The sequence below is a fragment of the Salmo trutta genome, chromosome 39, assembly GCF_901001165.1.
Source record: "Salmo trutta chromosome 39, fSalTru1.1, whole genome shotgun sequence".
NCBI lineage: Eukaryota > Metazoa > Chordata > Actinopteri > Salmoniformes > Salmonidae > Salmo > Salmo trutta.
In genome coordinates, this window is record NC_042995.1 from 25,666,270 (window position 1) to 25,692,434 (window position 26,165).

The 26,165-nt window shown below is 40.8% G+C and overlaps 1 protein-coding gene across 5 annotated transcripts in view; it reads left to right on the plus strand.

The window, feature by feature from the left end:
- LOC115179594 (RNA-binding protein 45) overlaps positions 1–26,165 on the plus strand; it is a 49,099-nt gene that overhangs the window by 11,481 nt on the left and 11,453 nt on the right. For 2 of the 5 annotated variants that reach the window (XR_003872969.1, XR_003872971.1), the window contains exons 2-9: positions 2,959–3,081; positions 3,331–3,457; positions 3,584–3,709; positions 3,809–3,982; positions 4,295–4,424; positions 13,527–13,626; positions 13,874–14,031; positions 20,262–20,481. Coding sequence is in view for 2 of the 5 variants with exons in the window: in XM_029741203.1 (XP_029597063.1) it covers positions 2,959–3,081; positions 3,331–3,457; positions 3,584–3,709; positions 3,809–3,982; positions 4,295–4,424; positions 13,527–13,626; positions 13,874–14,031; positions 20,262–20,463 (1,140 nt within the window). In the remaining 3 variants the exon portion in view is untranslated. Of the gene's footprint in view, positions 1–2,958; positions 3,082–3,330; positions 3,458–3,583; positions 3,710–3,808; positions 3,983–4,294; positions 4,425–13,526; positions 13,627–13,873; positions 14,032–20,261; positions 20,482–21,929; positions 22,217–26,165 lie in introns of those variants that run through there. The other 3 variants (XM_029741203.1, XM_029741204.1, XR_003872970.1) reach the window with 3 other exon arrangements.

Sequence of the window (26,165 nt, forward strand, 5' to 3'; positions counted from 1 at the left end):
GGGGTTCAAAGCGTGGGAAAAAAGTTGCGGCTTATAGTCCGGAATTTACGGTAATCTTTGTGTCCAAATACCTCCATTTGTTCGCGCGGTAGGTTCACTATTCCAAATGCAGAAGGCGCGAGCACTAAAGTCCAGAAAAGTCAAAAAAGTTCTATTACAGTTTGTAGAAACATGTCAAACAATGTGTAGAATCAATCTTTAGGATGTTTTTATCATAAATCTTAAAATATTCCAACCGGATTATTCCTTTGTCTTCATAAAGGAAAGAGAACTGAGCTCGTGCTCATGGCCATGCGCGTAACTAAAATAATGGCTGACTGCCAGAAACAGCTCTTATTCTTTCCCCATTCACAGTAGAAGCCTGAAACAACATTCTAAAGACTGTTGACATCTAGTGGAAGCCTTAGGAAGTTCAATATGACCCCATAGACACTGTATATTGGATAGGCAATCACTTGGAAAAACTACAAACCTCAGATTTCTGCACTTCCTGGTTGGATTCTTTCACAGGTTTTTGCCTGCCATATGAGTTCTGTTATACTCAGACATAATTCAAACACTTTTAGAAACTTCAGAGTGTTTTCTATCCAAATCTACTAATTATATGCATATTCTAGCTTTTGGGCCTGAGTAGCAGGGAGTTTACTCTGGGCACGCTTTTCACCCGGACTTGAAAATACTGCCCCCTACCCCGATGAAGTTAAACAGCCATCACTAACATTGAGTGGCTACTGCCAACATACTGACTCAAATCTCTTGCCACTTTAATAATACAAAATTAGATGTATCACTAGTCACTTTAAACAATGCCCCAGGTGACCGAGAGCATATAGACTGGATGGATGGACTTGGCCCTAAACTATCTGTAATCTGTAGCCAGTTCTTGTTAAGTCAGCATTTTGTTTTGGGGGGGATAGCATCTAACAACTGGATTTAATACTTTCTTGTGCACGGCTCTGTGATGTAAGGGATGCCGATCTGAATGAGAACAAATATGTACAGTCACGGTTATTCAAACCTAGTATATGGGCAAAGTTGCGGGTACGTGGAGAGACTCTGTAATTATGGACCTTTTGTTTTACGCTACAACATCAATACTCATTTAGATTGATTTGCATTAATAAAAGCCCTAGTTGACTATAACTTACTAATGTGTATGTGACCAATACAATTTGATTTGATTTAAAGGATCGTTCCATGTCATTTCAGCAAGCCGTGACTCCCACCATCACAGATTGTTCTGAAATTGTTTCGATTAACATTACAATACATTCACAGCTTTCACAACACAATTGTGTGCCCTCAGGCCCACCACTACCACATATCTACATTACTAAATCCGTGTGTATGTATGTTATCGTGCGTATGCGCCAATGTTTGTTGCTTCAGTCTCCGCTGTTCCATAAGGTGTGTTTTAAAAAAAATATATATATAAAATTTTACTGCTTGCGTCAGTTACTTGGTGGAATAGAGTTCCATGGTGTCATGGCTCTATGTAGTACTATGTGTCTCCCATAGTCTGTTCTGGACTTGGGACTGTGAAGAGACCTCTTGTGGCATGTCTTGTGGGGTATGCATGGGTGTCTGAGCTGTGTGCCAGTAGTTTAGACAGACAGCTCGGGGCATTCACCGGGTGAGCTATACCTTTTTAAAGTAAAGATTCACCCATTTTGAGTGTAATATTGTTTTTGTACATCTCTGAAATGTCGTTCTATCGATTCCCTGGGTCACTTCATGTTTTTATCTATGTCTTAGCTATTGCCATTTCGATGGATTTATTTAAATGTGTAATAGTTAAAAATGACACATTTATTTACATAATTATTCAGACCCTTTGCTATGAGACTTGAAATTGAGCTCAGGTGCAACCTGTTTCCATTTATCATCCTTGAGATGTTTCTGCAACTTGATCGTGGTTCACCTGTTGATTTAGACATGGTTTGGAAAGGCACACACCTGTCTATATAAGGTCCCACAGTTGACAGTGCATGTCAGTGCAAAAACCAAGCCATGAGGTCGAAGGAATTGTCCATAGAGCACCAAGACAGGATTATGTCGAGGAACCGATCTGGGGAAGGATACAAAAAAATTCTTCAGCATTGAAGGTCCCCAAAAACACACAGTTTGGAACTACCAAGACTCATCCTAGAGCTGGCAAAACGGATCAATCGGGGGAGAAGGGAGGTGATCAAGAACCCGATGGTCACTCTGACAGAGCTGCTGATGGGTGACCTTTCCAGAAGGACAACCATCTCTGCAGCACTCCACCAATCCAATTGGGCCTTTATGGTAGAGTGGCCAGACGGAAGGCACAACAGCCCGCTTGGAGTTTGCCAAAAGGCACCTAAAGGACTCTGACCATGACAAACAAGATTCTATGGTCTGATGAAACCAAAATTGAATTCTTTGGTCTTGAATGCCAAGCATCACATCTGGATGAAAACTGGCACCATCCCTGCGGTGATTAATGGTGGTGGCAGCATCATCCTGTGGGGATATTTTTCAGCAGCAGGGACTGGGAGATTAGTCAGGATTGAGGCAAGTGGCGCTAAGTTCAGAGATCCTTGATGAAAACCTGTTCTATAGCGCTCAGGACCTCAGACTGGGGCGAAGGTTCACCTTCCAATGGGACAACGACCATAATCACACAGCCAACACAACGCAGAAGTGGCTTTGGGACAAGTCTCGGGCTTGAACCCGATCGACCATCTCTGGAGAGTCCTGAAAATAGCTTTGCAGTCTGAATATTTTTTTCTAATATTGCAAGAATGTCAAACTGTTTTTGCTTTGACATTATGGGGTGTTGTGTGTAGATTGAGGGAAAAAAACACAATTGAATCCATTTTAGAGTAAGGCTGTAATGTAAGAAATTGTGGAAAAAGTCAAGGGGTCTGAATACTTCCCAAATGCACTGTATACAAATTATGCATTTTGACTGAATATGACCACTGTTTTCAGGTGTTCATTGCCCAGTCAAGGTCCTCTGGTAGACACAGAGATGTGGAGGATGAAGAGCTCACCAGAATATTTGTAAAGATTCCCAAAACATTCACAGAAGAAGATCTGAAAGACACGTTCAAGGTACGAGGTCCATTGCATTGCATTTTATCACTTGGTGAAATATTTCTGGCCAATTTGGCCAAAGTGACCACCCTTACATTTTAGTCATTTAGCAGACGCTTGCTCAAGGGCACATCGACACACCTTGTCGGCTCGGGGATTTGAACCAGCAAACTTTCCGTTACTGGCTCAATGCTCTAAACACCTGCAGCCCTTAAGATAGCAGACCATTATAGATAATGCTCTTTTTTATATATTTTTTGCTTGTAGGAGTATGGGGACATAGAATACTGTGTGATCATAAAGAATAAAACCACGGGGGAGAGCAAAGGCTTGGGATATGTGAGGTATCATAAGCCATCACAAGCAGCCATTGCCATTGAGAACTGTGATAGAGGTAAGCTGGCATCAGCCCTTTCATTGAAGCCTCAGAAGGATAAACTCAAGTTAAAACACTTTCCCTTTCAATGATTTCACTGTAGAATTTCATTTGTATCAATGTAACCCTTGTTTGTGCAACCAGCCTACAGGGCTGTTCTTGCTGAGCCCCGAAGCAAGAACTCATCTGCAGATAATGACTATCACAGCAGTGGCAGAGCAGAGCACATGTCAAGTGACCTGGGAATGAACCCCTATTCCTTTGGAGTGTGTATGTGAAGTACTTCATTCTGATTCAGAATGTCACCTTTGCTTTCATTTGCTTTAATCTAGCTGTGGTCTGACATCTTCTGTGCTCCCTACCTGACAGCTGACACTGGCAGTTATGCCGTAACTGACTACCGATCCAGTGACCTCATCACCAGGTGCCTAATGGTTTCCTCGAGAGCTAGTGTTACCCAGGAGCAGATTTATGGCCTCTTTGACCTCATACCAGGGATGGATTACTGTGAGATGCAGCGGGATCATTGTGGGCTCAACAAAGGTATTATACATTGATAATTATGTATTTAATAGGAGAAGATGTGGTTAAATAAAATGAGTCACACATTGATTTATCAAGAGTAACACTTTAGTTTATAGATGTCTTTATATTAATGTCTATGTTCATAATGCTTATAAGACATTCTGGAATAAGCCTACTCATTATTTTTGTTAATATACATATTTTTTTACATTCTTATGTAGTGTTACCCACAAAGATTAACACTCCTAATTTTGTATTTAAATTGTTCACATTTAATGTTGTTTATGATGTTGCTCATGATGCATGTAAAATGTTTTAACGCCCCCCCAGGACATGCTGTGATTCGCTACAACAACCTGGGCTCTGCCGTCTACGCTAAAGAGAAGCTGAATGGCTTTGAGTATCCCCCTGGAAACCGCCTCATCGTGGCCCACATAGAGGATGGAGAAGACAGGACCAGGTACAGACTTATCATGTGATGATACACTTAAAATGTGTCAAATGTCGTGATTTTTGTCTATCAATAATGATAATAGATTTATTTGAAAGTAATACGCTTTAAAGCATGATCTTTAGGTTTATTTGATCTTGTACACATTCATTGCTAAAGACCTACTCCAGCCATCCACTCACCCAATTTATGACATGATTTACCTGAGACTGGAAACTTTCGATGTCAGTTACTGGGCATTAGTTAGTTGTTTAGTTGTCGCCGATGTTGTTGAAAGATAGACTAAACTATTAGGATCCCCATTAGCTACTGCACATGCAGCAGCTACTCTTCCTGGGTTCCACATACAAATACATGAAAGTACAGAACAGTTATAGACAAGAACACAAGATATTACACCTGTATATGTATGTATATATGAAAGACACCAAGAGACAACAAAGACACAATTTACACTACATGTTAAGTTTGATCTCATTTAGTCGATTGTTTGGTTGACTGAGATCTCTTTAGTCGAGCAATCGCAATTAAAAAAACAAAAAAAAATTCATAGTGCACAACACACCTATCTGATTCGCGCCTGTCCCAGTGGACTTATCCATTGCGAAGGCCACGGGGATGGCGCAGTACATCACTCTAAGACATAAAATTGTATATGTTATATTATGTAAAAATAATGGTGCAACACTAATATGCCTAGTTAAATAAAGGTAAAAAAAAAATATATATAATTGTAATTTATAACATGCGCTTTCTCCCGCGTTAGATACGTTCGCTGTCTGTTGGTTCTAAAACATAATCTTCAGTACACCGTAGAATTGGCGCCATTCCCTATGTTGCTATGTGCATAATAACAAAGTTAACCAGCATATTGGGTTTGAGAACAATGCGGTGGAGGTTGCAGCGGCAGAGATGAGGAAACAGCACTTGCCTTAGTCTAAGAAATTGAGAAGAGAGGAAACTCCAAATGAATTAGGTCTATAATCAATAGCCTAACTGTTAAATATGCCTGGCTTTATGAATCATCCATATACAGTGCATTCATACAAGTATTCAGACCCCTTTATTTTTTCCACATTTTGTTATGTTACAGCCTTATTTTAAAATGGTTTACATGGATCAATGTACACACAATATCCCATAATGACAAAGCGAAAACAGGTGTTTAGATTATTTTTGCAAATTTATTAAAAATAAAAAACATACCTTATTTACATAAGGATTCAGACCCTTTGCTATGAGACTTGAAATTGAGCTCAGGTGCATCCTGTTTCCATTGATCATCCTTGATGTTTCTACAACTTGAATGGAGTCCACCTGTGGTAAATTCAATTGATTGGACATGATTTGGAAAGGTCAGGGTGGTCACACTTACAGAGCTCCAGAGTTCCTCTGTTGAGATGGGAGAATCTTCCAGAAGGACAACCATCTCTGCAGTACTCCACCAATTAGGCCTTTATGGTAGAGTAGCCAGACGGAAGCCACTCCTCATTAAAAGGAACATGACAGCCCGCTTGGAGTTTGCCAAAAGGCACCTAAAGATTCTCGAACCATGAGAAACAAGATTCTCTGGTCTGATAAAACCAAGATTGAACTCTTGGTCCTGAATGCCAAGCGTTATGTCTGGAGGAAACCTGGCACCATCCCTACAGTGAAGCATGGCAGTATCATGCTGTGGGGATGTTTTTCAGCGACAGGGACTGGGAGACTGCTCCGTTCTCTCGATTCTGAATAAAGTACAGAGATCTTTCATGAAAGCCTGCTCTGGAGAGACTTGAAAATAGCTGTGCAGCGATGCTCCCCATCCAACCTGACAGAGCTTAAGAAGAATGGGAGAAACTCCCCAAATTTGAAGCGTCATACCCAAGAAGACTCGTGGCTGTAATCGCTGCCAAAAGTGCTTCAACAAAGTACTGAGTAAAGGGTCTGAATACTTATGTAAATGTGTTTAAAAAATGTTTTTTTTAAATTTATCTTTATACATTTGCATATTTCTTAACCTGTTTTTGCTTTGTCATTATGGGATGTTGTGTGTAGATTGAGGGGTAAAAAAATCTATTTAATCAATTTTAGAATAAGGCTGTAACCTAACAATGTGGAAAAAGTCAAGGGGTCTGAATACTTTCCAAAGACACTGTATAAGTATAATATTGCCACTGACTGTGTGTGTGTGAGAGAGAGCGAGGACACCTTTGGCCATTAGTTTTATTTATATATAGATTTTTTAGGGGGTAGTTTTTTTTCGGCCATTCGTTTTTGAGTTGGTCTTTGTTGGTATAGTATTTACTAAAACTGATGGTTGTCATGGCACCATCGGGGTATCCCCACGAGATGGGAAGCCCACCTGCCTACTCTGCCCCTTCAGTACTGTTACACCATATCTTCTTAAGCAGTAAAGCTGTTCCTTGACTCAAAACTGTTGAAGCTGCAATGTACAAGTACACACCCTGTCCTACATGTAACAGTTATTCTTGTTCTTAGTTATGATCTTATTTACTATCTACACAATGTTCAACTACTGTAGGTTTCTTTGTTAATGGTTTCCAACATGATTTACATTTACGTCATTTAGCAGACGCAACCACTTTACAATAGTACATCTAGATCTTTTTTTGGGGGGGGGGGGGTTAGAAGGATTACTTTATCCTATCCCAGGTATTCCTTAACCTCTCTAGGGTAGGGGGCAGTATTTGCACGGCCGGATAAAAAACGTACCCGATTTAATCTGGTTATTACTACTGCCCAGAAACTAGAATATGCATATAATTGTTTGATTTGGATAGAAAACACCCTAAAGTTTCAAACTGTTTGAATGGTGTCTGTGAGTATAACAGAACTCATATGGCAGGCAAAAACCTGAGAAGATTCCTTACAGGAAGTGCCCTCTCTGACCATTTCTTGGCCTTCTACACTCTCTTTATTGAAAACTGAGGATCTCTGCTGTAACGTGACACTTCCTACGGCTCCCATAGGCTCTCAGAAGGTGGCAAAACGTTGAATGGTGAGTAAAACATTAGATTATGTCAGGAGAATATCCAGCCAGAAATAATCAGACACCCATTTTTCAAGCTAGCATATAATGTCACAAAAACCAAAACCACAGCTAAATGCAGCACTAACCTTTGATGATCTTTATCAGATGACACTCCTAGGACATTATGTTATACAATACATGCATGTTTTGTTCAATCAAGTTCATATTTGTATCAAAAAACAGCTTTTTACATTAGCATGTGACGTTCAGAACTAGCATTCCCACCGAACACTTCCGGTGAATTTACTAAATTACTCACGATAAACGTTCACAAAAAACATAATTATTTTAAGAATTATAGATACAGAACACCTTTATGCAATTGCGGTGTCCGATTTTAAAATAGCTTTTCGGTGAAAGCACATTTTGCAATATTCTGAGTAGATAGCCCGGCCATCACAGGCTAGCTATTTTGACACCCACCAAGTTTGGTACTCACCAAACTCAGATTTACTATAAGAAAAATTGGATTACCTTTGCTGTTCTTCGTCAGAATGCACTCCCAGGACTTCTACTTCAACAACAAATGTTGGTTTGGTTCCAAATAATCCATAGTTATATCCAAATAGCGGTGTTTTGTTCTTGCGTTCAAGACACTATCCGAAGGGTAACGAAGGGTGACGCGCCGGCGCGTATCGTGACAAAAAATGTCAAAATCTTCCATTACCGTACTTCGAAGCATTTCAAACGCTGTTTAAAATCAATTTTTATGCTATTTTTCTCGTAAAATAGCGATAATATTCCGACCGGGAGACGTCGTTTTCGTTCAAAGACTGAAAATGTAAAATGGACTCTTCACGTGCAAGCACGCACCCGTCTCATTGTTCTCAGATCGACCACTATCCAAATGCGCTACTGTTTTTCAGCCAGGGACAGCAGAGTTGTCATTCAACGTTCTGGCGCCTTCTGAGAGCCTATGGGAGCCTTAGAAAGTGTCACGTTACAGCAGAGATCCTCTGTTTTCAATAAAGAGGCTAAAGAAGGCCAAGAAATGGTCAGAGAGGGCACTTCCTGTTTGGAATCTTCTCAGGTTTTGGCCTGCCATATGAGTTCTGTTATACTCACAGACACCATTCAAACAGTTTTAGAAACTTTAGGGTGTTTTCTATCCAAATCAAACAATTATATGCATATTCTAGGTTCTGGGCAGGAGTAATAAACAGATTAAATCGGGTACGTTTTTTATCCGGCCGTGAAAATACTGCCCCCTATCCATAACAGGTTAATGCAACCTCTGTGTCAGATTTCAAAAAAGCTTTACCAAAAAAGCACACCATGCTATAATCTGAGTACGGCGCTCAGACACAAAAACAAGCCATACATATATCCGCCATGTTGGAGTCAACAGAAGTCAGAAATAGCATTCGAAATATTCACTTACCTTTGATGATCTTCATCAGAATGCACTCCTAGGAATCCCAGGTCCACAATAAATGTTTGTTTTGTTCGATGAAGTCCATCCTTTATGTCCAAATACCTCCTTTTTGTTCGCGCCTTCAGTTCACAAATCCAAATTCACGATGCGCAGGCCAGACAAACTCAAAACATTCCATTAAAGTTCGTAGAAACATGTCAAACAATGTATAGAATCAATCTTTAGGATGTTTAACAAATCTTCAATAATGTTTCATCTGGAGAATTCCTTTGTCTTCAGAAATGCAATGGAACTCAGCTACCTCTCACGGGTGTGCACATGACTGAAGCTCATGCCCTTCTGCTAAACACCTCATACAATCAGCTCTTATTCTCCTCCACTTCACACTAGAAGCCTCAAACAAGGTTCTAAAAACTGTTGACATCTAGTGGAAGCCTTAGGAAGTGCAATATGACCCCACAGACACTGTATATTGGATAGGCCAAGACTTGAAAAACTACAAACCTTAGATTTCCCACTTCCTGGTTAGATTTTGTTCTCAGGTTTTTGCCTGACATATGAGTTCTGTTATTCTCACAGACGTCATTCAAACAGTTTTAGAAACTTCTGAGTTTTCTATCCAAATCTACTAATAATATGCATATCTTAGCTTCTGGGCCTGAGTAGCAGGCAGTTTACTCTGGGCACCTTATTCATCCAAGCTACTCAATACTGCCACCCAGCCATAAGAAGTTAATTTGGACAACGAACTTGTTAACCTGTCTGGGCTAGTCAACAGCCAGTGGAATCACGTCGCGCGAAATACAAAACCTCATAAATGCTATAACTTCAATTTCTCAAACATATGACTATTTTACACCATTTTATAGATACACCTCTCCTGAATCTAACCACGTTGTCCGATTTCAAAAAGGCTTTACAGCAAAAGCAAAACATTAGATTATGTTAGGAGAGTACCCTGCCCAAAAAAATCACACTGCCATTTTCAAAGCAACTAGCATGCATCACAAATACCCAAAACACAGCTAAATGCAGCACTAACCTTTGACAATCTTCATCAGATGACACTCCTAGGACATCATGTTACACAATACATGCATTTTTGTTCGATAAAGTTCATATTTATATATAAAAACAGCATTTTACATCGGCGCATGACGTTCAGAAAATATTTTCCCTCAAATGCTTCCGGTGAATCAGCGCTACAATTTACAAAATTACTATTCGAAAACATTGTTAAAATATAATATTGTCATTCAAAGAATTATAGATTAACATCTCGTGAATGCAACCGCATTGCCAGATTTAAATATAACTTTACTGGGAAATCACACTTTGCAATAAACGATGTGGTATGCTCAGAAAAATAGGCTAGGCGATACATGTTAGCGCCATCTTGGAACCATCTAAAATCAAATATACTATTGTAAATATTCCCTTACCTTTGATTATCTTCATCAGAAGGCACTTCCAGGGATCCCAGGTCCACAACAAATGTAGTTTTGTTCGAAAAAGTTAATAATTTATGTCCCAATAGTTCCTTCTTGTTAGCGTGTTCCGAAGGCTACTATCACGAATGTGCAAAAAATATATATTTACGTTCGTTCAAACGTTGTATAACATAAATCTTTAGGGCCTTTTTCAACCAGAGCTTCAATAATATTCAAGGCGGACGATTGCATTGTCTTACTAAACATTTCGGAACAAAAGGGTTCCCATGGGCGCCCGCGTCATAGTAGTAATGGCCCTCCCCCTGTGACCAACTTCCCAAGCCTCTCTTTAGGTCAGTTTCTACCATAGAAGACTCAAACCACTTTGTAAAGACTGTTGACATCTAGTGGAAGCCTTAGGAAGTGCTAAATTATTAATAAGTCCCCGTGTGTTTCAATGGCAAAGGTTTGAAGTGATTCCACACATCAGATTTCCATTTCCTGTTAGGATTTGTCTCAGGGTTTTGACTGCCATATGAGTTCTGTTATACTCACAGACACCATTCAAACAGTTTTAGAAACTTCAGTGTTTTCTATCCAAATCTACTAATTATATGCATATTCTAGTTACTGGGCAGGAGTAGTAACCAGATTAAATCGTGTACGTTTTTTATCCGGCCGTGCAAATACTGCCCCCTATCCCCAACAGGTTAACCTCTCTGGGCTAGGTGGGACGAAATCGTCCCACCTACGCAACAGCCAGTGTAATCCCGTGGTGCGATATTCAAATACCTTAGAAATGCTATTACTTCAATTTCTCAAACATATGACTATTTTACACCATTTTAAAGACAAGACTCTCGTTAATCTAACCACACTGTCCGATTTCAAAAAGGCTTCACAACGAAAGCAAAACATTAGATTATGTCAGCAGAGTACCCAGCTAGAAATAATCAGACACCCATGTTTCAAGCTAGCATATAATGTCACATAAACCCAAACCACAACTAAATGCAGCACTAACCTTTTGATGATCTTCATCAGATGACAATCCTAGGACATTATGTTATACAATACATGCATGTTTTGTTCAATCAAGTTCATATTTATATCAAAAACCAGCTTTTTACATTAGCATGTGACGTTCAGAACTAGCATACCCCCCACAAACTTCCGGTGAATTTACTAAATTACTCACGATAAACGTTCACAAAAAACATAATTATTTTAAGAATTATAGATACAGAACTCCTTTATGCACTCGCTATGTCCGATTTTAAAATAGCTTTTCGGTGAAAGCACATTTTGCAATATTCTGAGTCGATAGCCCGGCATCACAGGGCTAGCTATTTAGACACCCACCAAGTTTAGCCCTCACCAAAGTCAGATTTACTATAAGAAAAATGTTATTACCTTTGCTGTTCTTCGTCAGAATGCACTCCCAGGACTTCTACTTCAATAACAAATGTTGGTTTGGTTCAAAATAATCCATAGTTATGTTCAAATATCCTCTGTTTTGTTTGTGCGTTCAAGACACTATCCGAAGGGTAAATAAGGGTGACGCGCCCGACGCGTTTCGTGACCAAAAAATTCTAAATATTCCATTACCGTACTTCGAAGCATGTTAACCGCTGTTTAAAATCAATTTTTATGCCATTTTTCTCTTAAAAAAAGCAATAATATTCCGCCCGGGAAACCGTGTTTTAGTTCAAAGAGAGAGAAAATAAAAACATGGGGTCGCCTCGTGCGCTTAGACAGCGTGGATAGTGCACAGGCATCTCTCTTTATGTTACCACACGTTCTGGTAATATAGTGCTAGCAAAGAAGAACGCCGACTGGGTTGAATGTGAGACGTCACTAGTAAACCCCCTTCCCATAGTGTAAAGGATCCTATGTTGTGCTTGAAAGTGAACAAAGTAGGATTAGCTTGCACGAGATGCTAAAGCTAACAAAGGGAGAGCAGACATTTTGTTTTTCCCCTTTATTCACACAGCAACACTGTATGCCTTAGGAAATGGAAGTTCCGCCTCCTCGGGACTTCCGTTTGAATTCAGCTTTCTGCGATAAGTGACCCCTGATCGGGGGTCACTGGTCTATGTGACACCCAGCGTTGTCTCACTTTTGTAACATGCCCGAAAGTGAATGTTGCCAGCAACACAGGCAACCTCTTCTGCCACACATTACCAAAAACCTGCCCACTGTTTGACAATCAATACAGGTTGAAAACGATATGAGGAAAATTAAATGGCAAAATGAAGCATTGCGATTGATTTATTGAATTTGAAGTTGAATTTTGACAGTCTTGAACCACAGAGTATGGATGGAAAAGCATTGTTAATTGCCAATTTTTGTCACAAGGAAATTAAATGGCTAACATTTGAAATACTTTGTAATTTAATCATTTACATTATATTTTTAAATGTCAGTGGATAGTACCATGGAAATGGAAAATCAAACACAAATTGCTATTTCTTTTTCAAATGGTCAGACATTATGCATACTCAATCATGAATATTATAATGCGATAGCTTTTGCATTTCAATTTGAATTTTATCACACATGCATACCCATTTACGAAAATGAAATGCACACATGATATTGATTTATCATTCTCCCATTTACATTTCCAATTGAGTTTAGTCAGCTAAATGCTTCCATATCTAAATACTTTCTTCTTTGTTTTTTAAATTCTGACAACTGAGCAAAGTAAAATTATAAATATTTAGGAAATGTCGGCGCTGATGTTGGAGTTCTTTTTAATGTACAAAATCAAACGTCGGTGGCCGTTGGCCTATGGCAGTTCTAGTGTTAAAACTGGCCTTAAAACCCTTCTCTTTAGGAAAGCCTTCTCTTAGTTTTAGCTGTGTTCCTTGTCTGTTGTAGTGTCAACTGTGTTCTTTGTCAGTGGCCCTGTCTAGTTGGTCTCATTTTGTCTACGTCTCGTTTTTATTTATTTTATTGCACTCACTGCATTGTTTTTCAATGAAAAGCTTATTATAAATGATTGTTAATAGTATTAACTACAATTGGATACACGCATCTTAATTTCTCTCACAACCAGTTTCCCTAGAAGTAGCAGTACTCACAAGAATAAATGTTTTTATCGATAGAATGAATGCATCAAATTGGATGTCTACTTTATGTGGTTGTCACTGTCCCTACCCATCCTTTCGAGTACATTCTAGAAATGCTGAAAGATATATATATATATATATATAAAAAAAACTCTAGTGGGTCACCATTGTAAGACAATTGTCATGTCCTTTTGTTAGTCCTGTCGGGAAGATGGCAATGCAGCTGGTTGCTGCTCAGATGATGTCAATGGTGTGGAATGGTCCTACCACCAGCCAGCAACTGATGAAGATGAGCACAGTAAGCAACAGTGTTTGTTACATAATGGAAACAGTGTTTGAATGTACTTGCATTTTGCAGTTATTCTAGTATCAAGATTGGCATAGATCCTCAGAGGAGCTCACAACCTTTCCAAATAAACTTTTCATGGATTAACACATCTAGACAGATTGTACATTTTCTAGATCGTAGATTTCCAATTATTTGCTTTTAGGATGTTGGTGTGCGAATGGGTACTCTGTTAATCTCTTGATGTGATGTGTCTCAGGGTTACCGCACAGCCTCTCCGATGCCCCGTGTCCAGACAGATGTATCACTTCCCTCTCTGAAGAACCTGGCACCCCCAGATAGCCGGGTTAAGGAGCGTCTCTTTGTGGTCTTCAGCCCTGCACCTCTTCCCATGGACGTCCTGGAAGATGTCTTCTGGTATGGAAGAACTTAAAATGGCTAAACTGAGTCCTTCAGTTCACAATCCCAATGAGTCCTTGCTCTGATAACAACACATTATTTGAAGGTCTTATAAATTGCTGCTTATCAACATTATTTTAATATTTGTAAACCTTCAAGTTAATTAAATGCATGTATAAAGCCTGGTGTTCATGGTTTATATAGGATTAGGACTATCATTAGTCTTGTCCACCAGGCGGCTCGCTCTTTGTCGAACTGTCTGGATCCTGAGAGCCTCAGATAGCGACTTAGACAAAGCCTATGACAGGAGCGGGGAAAATTCCTCCGGCTGGATTTTAATTGACTGATCTCTGTCCATCACCATCTAGCATACAACTTCGGAAAGTATTCAGACCACTTTACCTTTTCCACATTTTGTTACGCTACAGAATTTTAAAATGGATATAAAATTTAAAAATCCTCAATCTACACACAATATCCCATAATGCCAAAGTGAAAACGAGATTCTCTGGTCTGATGAAACCACGATTGAACTCTTTGGCCTGAATGCCAAGCGTCACGTCTAGAGGAAACCTGACACCATCCCTACGGTGAAGCATGGTGGTGGCAGCATCATGCTGTGGGGGATGTTTTTCATCAGCAGAGACTGGGAGACTAGTCCGGATCGAGGGAAAGATGAATGGTGCAAAGTACAGAAAGCTCCTTGATGAAAACCTGCTCTAGAGCGCTCAGGACCTCAGACTGTGGCAAATGTTCACCTTCCAACAGGACAACAACCCTATGCACACAGCTTAGGAGTGGCTTCAGGACAAGTCTGAATGTCTTTGAGTGGCCCAGCCAGAGCACGGAATTGAACCCAAATGAACATCTCTGGAGAGACCTGAAAATAGCTTAGCAGCGATGCACCCAATCCAACCTGGGGCGGCAGGTAGCCTGGTGGTTAGAGCGTTGGACTTGTAACCGAAAGGTTGCAAGATCAAATCCCCGAGCTGACAAGGTAAAAATCGGTCATTCTGCCCCTAAACAAGGCAGTAAACCCACTGTTCCTTGGCCGTCATTGAAAATAAGAATTTGTTCTTAACTGACTTGCCTAGTTAAATAAAGGTAAAATAAATTAAATAAACCTGAGAGAGCTTGAGAGGAGGCATGAGGACTGCAGATGTGGCCAGAGACAGCGGCTCATCTTGACATGACCCTCCAGCATGACAATGCCACCAGCCATACAGCTCGTTCTGTGCGTGATTTCCTGCAAGACAGGAATGTCAGTGTTCTGCCATGGCCAGCGAAGAGCCCGGATCTCAATCCCATTGAGCACGTATGGGACCTGTTGTATCGGAGGGTGAGGGCTAGGGCCATTCCCCCCAGGAACTTGCAGGTGCCTTGGTGGAAGAGTGGGGTAACATCTCACAGCAAGAACTGGCAAATCTAGTGCAGTCCATGAGGAGGAGATGCACTGCAGTACTTAATGCAGCTGGTGGCCACAGCAGATATTGATTTACTTTAGATTTTGACCCCCCCCCCCCCCCCCCCCCCCTTTGTTCAGGGACACATTAATCCATTTCTGTTAGTCACATGTCTGTGGAACTTGTTCAGTTTGTCTGTTGTTGAATCACCGCTCCAGACCATGACACACCCACCATCTTCAAATCAATCCCGCTCCAGAGTACAGGCCTCGGTGTATCGCTCATTCCTTTGACGATAAACGCGAATCCGACCATCACCCCTGGTGAGACAAAACCGCGACTAGTCAGTGAAGAGCACTTTTTACCAGTCCTGGCTGGTCCAGCGACGGTGGGTTTGTGCCCATAGGCGATGTTGTTGCCGGTGATGTCTGGTGAGGAGGACCTGCCTTACAACAGGCCTACAAGCCCTCAGTCCAGCCTCTCTCAGCCTATTGCAGACAGTCTGAGCACAGATGGAGGTATTGTGCGTTCCTGGTGGAACTCGGGCAGTTGTTGCTATCCTGTACTTGGTGTGATGTTCGGATGTACCAATCCTGTGCAGGTGTTACACTTGGTCTGCCACTGTGAGAACGATCAGCTGTCTGTCCTTTCTCCCTGTAGCACTGTCTTACAGTACGGACATTGCAATTTATTGCCCTGGCCACATCTGCAGTCCTCATGCCTCCTTGCAGCATGCCTAAGGCACGTTCACACAGATGAGCAGGGAACCTGGGCATCTTTCTTTTTGGTGTTTTTCAGAGTCAGTAGAAAGGCTGCTTTAGTGTCGTAAGTTTCCATAGCTGTGACCTTAATTGCCTACCGTCTGGAAGCTGTTAGTGTCTTAACCTCTCTGGGCCAACAGCCAGTGTAATCCCGTGGCGCGATATTCAAATACCTTAGAAATGCTATTACTTCAATTTCTCAAACATATGACTATTTTACACCATTTTAAAGACAAGACTCTCGTTAATCTAACCACACTGTCCGATTTCAAAAAGGCTTTACAACGAAAGCAAAACATTAGATTATCTCAGCAGAGTACCCAGCCAGAAATAATCAGACACCCATTTTTCAAGCTAGCATATAATGTCACAAAAACCAAAACCACAGCTAAATGCAGCACTAACCTTTGATGATCTTCATCAGATGACACGCCTAGGACATTATGTTATACAATACATGCATGTTTTGTTCAATCAAGTTCATATTTATATCAAAAACCAGCTTTTCACATTAGCATGTGACGTTCAGAACTAGCATTCCCACCGAACACTTCCGGTGAATTTACTAAATTACTCACGATAAACGTTCACAAAAAACATAACAATTATTTTAAGAATTATAGATACAGAACTCCTTTATGCACTCGCTATGTCCGATTTTAAAATAGCTTTTCGGTGAAAGCACATTTTGCAATATTCTGAGTAGATAGCACGCCATCACATTTTGACACCCACCAGCTATTTTGACACCCACCAAGTTTGACCCTCACCAAACTCCGATTTACTATCAGAAAAGTTTGATTACCTTTCCTGTTCTTCGTCAGAATGCACTCCCAGGACTTCTACTTCAATAACAAATGTTGGTTTGGTCCCAAATAATCCATAGTTATATCCAAATAGCGGTGTTTTGTTTGTGCTTTCAAGACACTATCCAAGGGTGACGAAGGGTTACGCGCCCGACGTGTTTCGTGACAAAACATTTCAAAATATTCCATTACCGTACTTCGAAGCATGTCAACCGCTGTTTAAAATAAAATGTTATGCTATTTTTCTCGTAAAAAAGCGATAATATTCCGACCGGGAGTCGTTGTTTTTGTTCAAAGACGAAAGAATAAAAACATGGGGTCGCCTCGTGCACGCGCCTCCAGTCTCTGTTCTCTGATCGACCACTATCAAAATGCGCTAATGTTTTTCAGCCAGGGCCTGCAAAGCCACCATTCAGCTTTTTGCCGCCTTCTGAGAGCCTATGGGAGCCGTAAGGAAGTGTCACGTAACAGCAGAGATCCCCTGTTTTGGATAGAGATGATCAAGAAGGCCAAGAAATGGTCAGACGGTACTTCCTGTACAGAATCTTCTCAGGTTTTGGCCTGCCAAATGAGTTCTGTTATACTCACAGACACCATTCAAACAGTTTTAGAAACTTTGGAGTGTTTTCTATCCAAAGCTAATAATTATATGCATATTCTAGTTTCTGGGCAGGAGTAATAATCAGATTAAATCGGGTACGTTTTTTATCCTAGACGTTTCCACTTAACAATAACAGCACTTAAAGTTGACCAGGGCAGAAATTTGACTTGTTGGAAAGTTGGCACCCTATGGGCTCTTCAGTAAGGCCATTCTACTGCCAATGTTTGTCTATGGAGATTGCATAGCTGTGTGCTTGATTTTCTACACCGGTCAGCAACCGGTGTGCCTGACTAGACGAATCCAGTCATTTTGAAGGGGTGTATATATAGTGTATACGTGTGATCGTATACAAATGTAAGCAAGGTTTGAAAAGATTGTTTTAGTGAAATATTATGTTTAATCTTCTTGCGGTCAATTTGCAGTCTACAAATTATTTTTCATTATGTTCCGTGGCCCCTTACCATCCGCTTAGTAAAAAATAGTCCCGCGACTGAATCTAGTTGATGATCCCTGCCTTATAACCTATGAATGTGGATTTCAATGAGTGAGGGGCTCGCAAACTCAATCAAATTGGTCTTCTCAAATATAATATGATCTCTGTGATGGAACATTTATTTGTTTTGAAATCCTATCCAACCCCGTGGCCTTGGTTAGTGTCCACTCTGAGATTGGAAAGTTGGAGGTTTGATACCCGGTCGAGTCATAGCAAAGTCTCTAAAATATGGGACCTGATGCCTCTCTTTTTGGCACTGAGCATTAAGGAGATGGATTGGGGGTAATTGGGGGTAAGGCCCTGCGACAGACTATTGTCCTGTCCAGGGCGTGTAATTGTACGCCAAGCTGCCTCACGCTACAGGACATAGGCTCCTGTCCCTATGGGCCGTTCTGGCTCACTGTAGGAGGCTCTCTCTCACCTAGACTTTGGAACCTTGCTCCCTTAGTCGCAGGGCATCACACACTGTTTCCAGGCTCTGGAGGCGGTAGAAATTAACCCGGGGACGAGGTCACGACTGTACATGGTTTAAACATACACGCACACACTGACTAATGTCCATAAATACAGTGGGGGGAAAAAGTATTTGATCCCCTGCTGATTTTGTACGTTTGCCCACTGACAAAGAAAGGATCAGTCTATAATTTTAATGGTAGGTTTATTTGAACAGTGAGAGACAGAATAACAACAAAAAAATCCAGAAAAACGCATGTCAGAAATGTTATAAATTGATTTGCATTTTATTGAGGGAAATAAGTATTTGACCCACTCTCAATCAGAAAGATTTCTGGCTCCCAGGTGTCTTTTATACAGGTAACGAGCTGAGATTAGGAGCACACTCTTACAGGGAGTGCTCCTAACCGCAGCTTGTTACCTGTAAAAAAGGCACCTGTCCACAGAAGCAATCAATCAATCAGATTCCAAACTCTCCACCATGGCCAAGACCAAAGAGCTCTCCAAGGATGTCAGGGACAAGATTGTAGACCTACACAAGGCTGGAATGGGCTACAAGACCATCGCCAAGCAGCTTGGTGAGAAGGTGACAACATTTGGTGCGATTATTCGCAAATGGACGAAACACAAAAGAACTGTCAATATCCCTCGGCCTGGGGCTCCATGCAAGATCTCACCTCGTGGAGTTGCAATGATCATGAGAACGGTGAGGAATCGCCGTGAAGGACTGAAATCCTGCAGCGCCCGCAAGGTCCTCCTGCTCAAGAATACATATACATGCCCGTCTGAAGTTTGCCAATGAACATCTGAATGACTCAGAGGACAACTGAGTGAAAGTGTTGTGGTCAGATGAGACCAAAATTGAGCTCTTTGGCATCAACTCAACTCGTCATGTTTGGAGGAGGAGGAATGCCGCCAATGACCCCAAGAACACCATCTCCACCGTCAAACATGGAGGTGGAAACATTATGCTTTGGGGGTGTTTTTCTGCTAAGGGGACAGGACAACTTCACCGCATCAAAGGGACGATGGATGGGGCCATGTACCGTCAAATCTTGGGTGAGAACCTCCTTCCCTCAGCCAGGGCATTGAAAATGGGTCGTGGATGGGTATTCATGACAATGACCCAAAACACACGGCCAAGACAACAAAGGAGTGGCTCAAGAAGAAGTACATTAAGGTCCTGGAGTGGCCTAGCCAGTCTCCAGACCTTAATCCCATAGAACATCTGTGGAGGGAGCTGAAGGTTCGAGTTGCCAAACGTCAACCTCGAAACCTTAATGACTTGGAGAAGATCTGCAAAGAGGAGTGGGAAAAATCCCTCCTGAGATGTGTGCAAACCTGGTGGCCAACTACAAGAAACATCTGACCTCTGTGATTGCCAACAAGGGTTTTGCCACCAAGTACTAAGTCATGTTTTGCAGAGGGGTCAAATACTTATTTCCCTCATTAAAATGCAAATAATTTTATAACATGCGTTTTGTCATGCGTTTTTCTGGATTTTTGTTTTTGTTATTCTGTCTCTCACTGTTCAAACTGATCAGTCTATTAAAATCATAGACTGATCATTTCTTTGTAAGTGGGAAAACGTACAAAATCAGCAGGGGATCAAATACTTTTTCCCCCCACTGTACATACAATATTTAATTACCTAATGGTTAACAAACTATTTCATAATGTTTTCTAAGCAATCAGGCCTAATAAAGTACTTACTGATGGTTCTTTCTGCAGTCGATTTGGTTCCCTTGTGGAGGTGCACCTCGTGCCTGGGAGGAACGTAGGCTACATGAAGTATGCAGAGAAAGAGAGTGCGGGCGACGCTATGGCTGCCTTGCATGGTAAAATGGTGAACGGAGTGAGGATGAAGGTGATGCTGGCTGACCCACCCAGGGAACCAAGGGAGGAGTCCCACAAGCGCCCGCGGACATACTAGCCAATTCCTAGGTAAGAGGTAAGTCAGTTTCGAAGTTAAGATTAATGTAGTTTGTTAATGCTAAATTAACATTGTTAACCCTAACCCTTAAATTCTTAATTTTGTAAACCTTTTTCAATTATATTTTCTTAATTATGCATGTATTCCACTCTGACTAAAACTGTGAAAATTATGATAATGTACTTTTAGTGTAAGCAATTTGAAACGACCGCCTGAAATTTCAGCCTATTAAGGTGGGATGGAGTTTTGGCCTTCCTGGTGACGTCATCCAAACCTCTCTACCAATAACATCTATTTTTCTGTTTCCCACTCCCTATTCAGACCACTCACACACAGTCCTAGAATAAAAATGATTGTTGCTTGTGAAAATGCTCTTTGCTAAGAAGCTATTTTTGTTTTTCAATCAAAATGGTCAAAAATAATCACATTTAAGGTGCTTAATTGTTACCCAGAAATTATTTAATATTGAGAGAAAAAATGCATTGGACCTTTTTTTTTTTTAAAGGATTAGTTCACTGTTTTACTACCAACTCAACATTTTTCATGTAAATTCGTGCAACGATTGTGCATTTTTCGCCAATGCCTTTTTGTTAAATCAACCTCCGTTTGGCAAAGTAGGCTGTGATTCGATGATAAATTAACAGGCACCGCATTGATTATATGCAACACAAGACAAGCTAGTTAACTTAGTAATATCATCAACCATGATGTTAACTAGTGATTATGTGAAGATTGATTGTTTTTTTATAAGATAAGTTTAATGCTTGCTAGCAACTTACCTTGGCTCCTTGCTGCACTCGCGTAACAGGTAGTCAGCCTGCCACACAGTTTCCTCGTGGAATGCTATGTAATCGGAGTCCAAGAATTCTGGTACCGATTGTTATGAAAACTTGAAATCGGCCGACCTCTAGTACACATGAAATTGTGTAATTACGAACATTTTCCGCAATGTTATATTCCATTTTGTGCTACTCGAGTGGTTTCCCCTACGAGCTGTGCTGCTTCTCTGTGTAGCCTGCGTAGCATAGCTTGTCGAAGAAACCGCTCTATTCCTTGCAAAATCAAACACCACTGGCGGTTCTAGTATTAACTTCACAAACTGGTTATGTTTACACTGTGGTCTCATAGCACCATCAACTAATATGGCACATATGACACGCAAGCATTTCGCTATACCTGCAATAACATCTGCTAAATATGTGTATGTGACCAATAAAATGTTACCTGAAAATTTGATTGTGACAAAAATGGTACAATAAGCGTAATTACACACTTCCAAAAGGTAGTATTTTCTCACGGAGCGTTTGGCGTGGCCTGACTCTGGTGAGACTACCCAAAAGTTTACTCCCTCAGTCCAGATCAGATTGATGGCGGCTGGTAGTCACAGTTTGAATTGAGTGACAATGCCAGGGAAGGCTTTAGAAGCCACATGTCTCACTGTACCCTGAATGTTTTTGTTTCTGCAGAGGTGACCACGGACATGACAACGGACATGACTGGACATGACAACGGACATGACTGGACATACTGAGACGATGACACGACCAACTACTACAGACATTGATTTCTGTACCTTTTCGTGACATTGCCACTAGCATCAAACTTGTAAGACGTTTCTTTTCATAATGTGAGGTATGATATCAGTTAGGATTTACAGTAGTGTAGTCACAGTTAATACTACTTACGATATATACTCAAGCTTGTTCACCATGTATGTACCCTGAATTGCTCAATAAACAAAAGGATAAGTTTGTCTGGTCTGTTAATCATTGATTGCATTTCACAGACACCATAATATCTCTATTATACAACGGGTGGGTCTAATCCTAAATGCTGGTTGGTTAAAACCGCATTCCAGCCGGTGTCTATTCCCACAAGTTAACACCGGCTAAATCTATGACGTTAAAATGCCTATTTACTTGTTCAATCTGACTGCGCAATCCACTATCTCATCAGCCCAGCTAGGCAATTTATAAAGTAGATCTCCACTATAAAAAGCATCTAGACATTCTCACATTCTTTTAGACTAACATTTCGTTTTCAGCAGCAGAGATTTGTATAAATCTTGCTGTCTGTCTCCAACGTGCAACAGCTGCCCCATAGTAATGAACGTGTCGGAACGAGACAGGCAGGCAGCGTTTCTCAGCCAGTCGAAATCGTGAATCGGCTGGCATAATTTTTTTGTATATATACAAAGACGTCAATTTGAAAAAAGGTAAAACGAAATGAAGTGCAGCTAGTTTGCTGTCTTGCCAGCTTCAGTTTGAAGTGATTGTGTTAACTGGGTTGTTGGCTCTCTGAACAACGGTGTCCTGACGTGAGAGCACATTTTCTATGCCAGGCGAAATCGCGCCTCATTAACTCATTGTTAAATGTTACTAGAAAACAGCTTATGAAAATGCAGTTACATTGTTGTTATTCTGGTTGCACTGTTTGACTTGACTGTAAACTATCTGTAGTTGGCTGGCTAGCAAGCAAGGGATAAGAATTTTGCCAGAACATTTAGAACGTGATGGACATTTAGAACGAATGACTGGGTGACGTGTCTATAGATGCAGAACAAAAAGACTGAACGACTGGGTCGCGTCTCTGACAACCAAACCGATAGAACGACCAGCCGGCTTGGGTAGCAAGACTATATATCCTTTTCGGGCATTATCACTTAATGATAATACGCTAAGAATTCTAAGCTATGGGAGGGTCTACTCCTACAATTTTGGGCCGATCGTTCTTCATTTTATGCTCAAAAGAAGTGCGTCATCCCCTTACATCCATTAGGCTACTTTATATCCTGCTGTATTTTATTTTATTTCTGTTGACAAGGCAAAGCCTATTAAAGTGCTGGTCTAGCTACTCAGGTATAACAATCACTCCCAGATGAAGATGATTCACTTTTCGCCCAGTCCGTAGGAGACGTAGAGCCATTTGGACCGTGAGGCGAAAGTGGAGAGTTGACAGGAGGAGACGTTGGGGCCCTTGCTAGTGGTTAGATGAGTCGTTTGGGCTGCAAAGCTCACTAGGCAAACGACTTCTAAATACAAACTTGGGCTTTTAACTATCTAAGATGACTCTCTTGTTATTATTAGATGATTATTAGTTTATTTTCTTGGTTTTTGTGTTTGGAATGGCACTGTTACTACGGGATATGATGCTGTTATAAAGCATTTGATGTAAGTGTTGGAAGGCCAAGTCTATAGAATGACTAAGCCTTATTACCCCAAATGTTCATTGACTGGACATTCCATATTACCATGGCAATTATGCGTCACAATAGTAATGTAAAAAAAAAAAAAAAGCAATCCACTATGGTCTTACGTCAGCGCATCGATTCCGCCTCCACTGATTGAGAAACGAGAGTTGTGGAGGAGTGACGCTGTCTGACATGAGACAATGGCAATCCACAGTACAGTATCAACAGTCTAGAGTGGGCCCTTGCACAGAATCTTCAACAGCCTTTGCCATGTTTTCACCAACTCTTCAACTAACCCTCAAATGCTTTCCAATAATGCTGTCAAATAAAGCAAGGTATATGATGTGCCACCAAACTCCTGTGATCCACAGAAAATTATAGGTCAACTTTTCAAAGTGTGCACAAGATGAAAATACATGCACGCCACACATGCATACTTGCTGAGCTCTTGCACATGTTTACATGGTTCAGGACATGCTTAAGGTTATAGAAATCGGAACTCACTACCAGTGCTTGGATATGGTTATTTACTGATACTTTCCAGTGGATATATTGTCTCATTCCAACCATCAAAAGGACCAACCGCACGGACAAACAGTAAAGTAAAAACTATAATTTTATTCAACATTTTTGTGGAAATTTTACTAACAAATGTATGGCATTAATCTCGGACTGTGAACCAGAGGTATCAGTCTCAGGCAAGGTAAAATCTAATACAACAGTGAAACCCTTTTGTATTTTCAAGTATTGTGGTGGCAGCATCATATTATGGGGATGCTTGTCACTGGCATGGACAGTGTTGTGTTCATGAGTGGTCCAGTCTCAGTCCTGACTCCAAACCAAATTTATGGAGCCTGACCAATTTTTGACAAAAACAATAGATATACAGGTAGCTACCAAAATAAAGGAAACACTTGAGTAAATGTATGGAGTCATAGCCAATTCAAAAGTCGAACGGGCGCGAGCAAGATGGAACGTCATTGCGCGAGTAAAAACGAGTCGAAAGAGAAGAAATGTAGTCGAGCAGAGGACGGGTTCACACGGGTTCACATTATCATGCGGGGTGCGCACAAATTTAACTTGAGAGCTTGCAAGTGTGACTTTAAGCAAGCAGAACCACATTGCCATATGCAGTAAATTATTTGGAGGCCAGAGGCTTTTGTTCCCTTGAAGAAATACTTCAAGACATCCCCACAGATCTCCTCACCAATTTTCCTGTTTGCTCTCCAAAATCCATTTTGCTCTTGCAACTGCTTACTATCTTTTTATACCAGGAAAGTTGTAGCCAATGAACATAGCCTGTAGCAGTCTACTGAAATGTAAATGGTCAGGTTTTTGGGCCAGTCATGGCTTGAGTGATCTCTTACCGCTTTTTTGACCACAGAAGATGAAAGGGGATGGTGAACGATGGCTGATGTAAGTTCGATTCGTTTTTCACTAGAGAAACCAACCAGCTAGCTAATCAACTGTGATTTCAAAATTGAAGGTAGTTATTTTGCCTTTTGTTAAAGCAGGCTATTAATGAGCCAAGCTAGGTTAATGTCAGTTAGCTAGAAAGCGAATTAGCTAAAGTTAGTCAGCTAACATTTAACCCTGTGGTTTAACCAAAGGTAGTTTCGTTTTCTATAGTCTCTGGTTTAACTAAGAGCATTGTAGATATGTCGAGGACGGATTTAATAGAGGAGGAGGACTTGGAAGACCAGCATGAATGAGCGGCAGGAGAGGGGGGAGCAAGGGGCCCCAGGTTCTTGTTTCCTTTGAGGAGTTTATAAGTTTGGTTGACTCACATGTTACTGAGAAATGTGATTATCATTACGACTTGATGCGGTGGTACATAGATTATTATTTTTTTTAATCTATGATGCGTATTTTTCTTTAACTGAAATGTATGTAAAAAAACAAACATTTAATGGTGTGTCTAAGTTGTTACAGTATGTCTGATATTTGTCTCAAACATTGTTTCCCCCTGCTGGTGTCAAGGTCGGACCAGGTCTCTCATGAGATTTTATCTCAATGAGACTAACTTGAATAAATAAAGGTATACAGTTTTGCTTTGGTACTGCAGTTAAGTTTAGCTGATGCCTGGCCCAGAAAGAATAATTTCCATTGGCGGCCAGATTTGAAAATTTCTTATAAGACACTTTAGTCATCACCTTTTTGCACAAAACACCCATTGAATTATTCAGTTAATTGTTGCAGAGGCCGAAAGTATTTACTTTTTTTTTTAAATCACACAGACCAAGTTAATTTATATTCATCCACTGTCTGTCATGTTTTCGTTGCTGCTTGCGCTGAGTGCTAGTGCGCATGGTTCGTATAAACTGGATGCAACCTGGAATCGGCGTGAGTAGATTACCTTGAAAACAACAGTTGGACATCTTGTACACAGTCTTGAGTTCTTATTATACCTCATTTGGGGGGGGGGGGGCAGAATGAGAACACACAGGGAAGACCCTCACTGGGGAAGAGGGCCGTGATTGAGGGGGAGCCAAAAGGGTCCGGCTCCGAACCA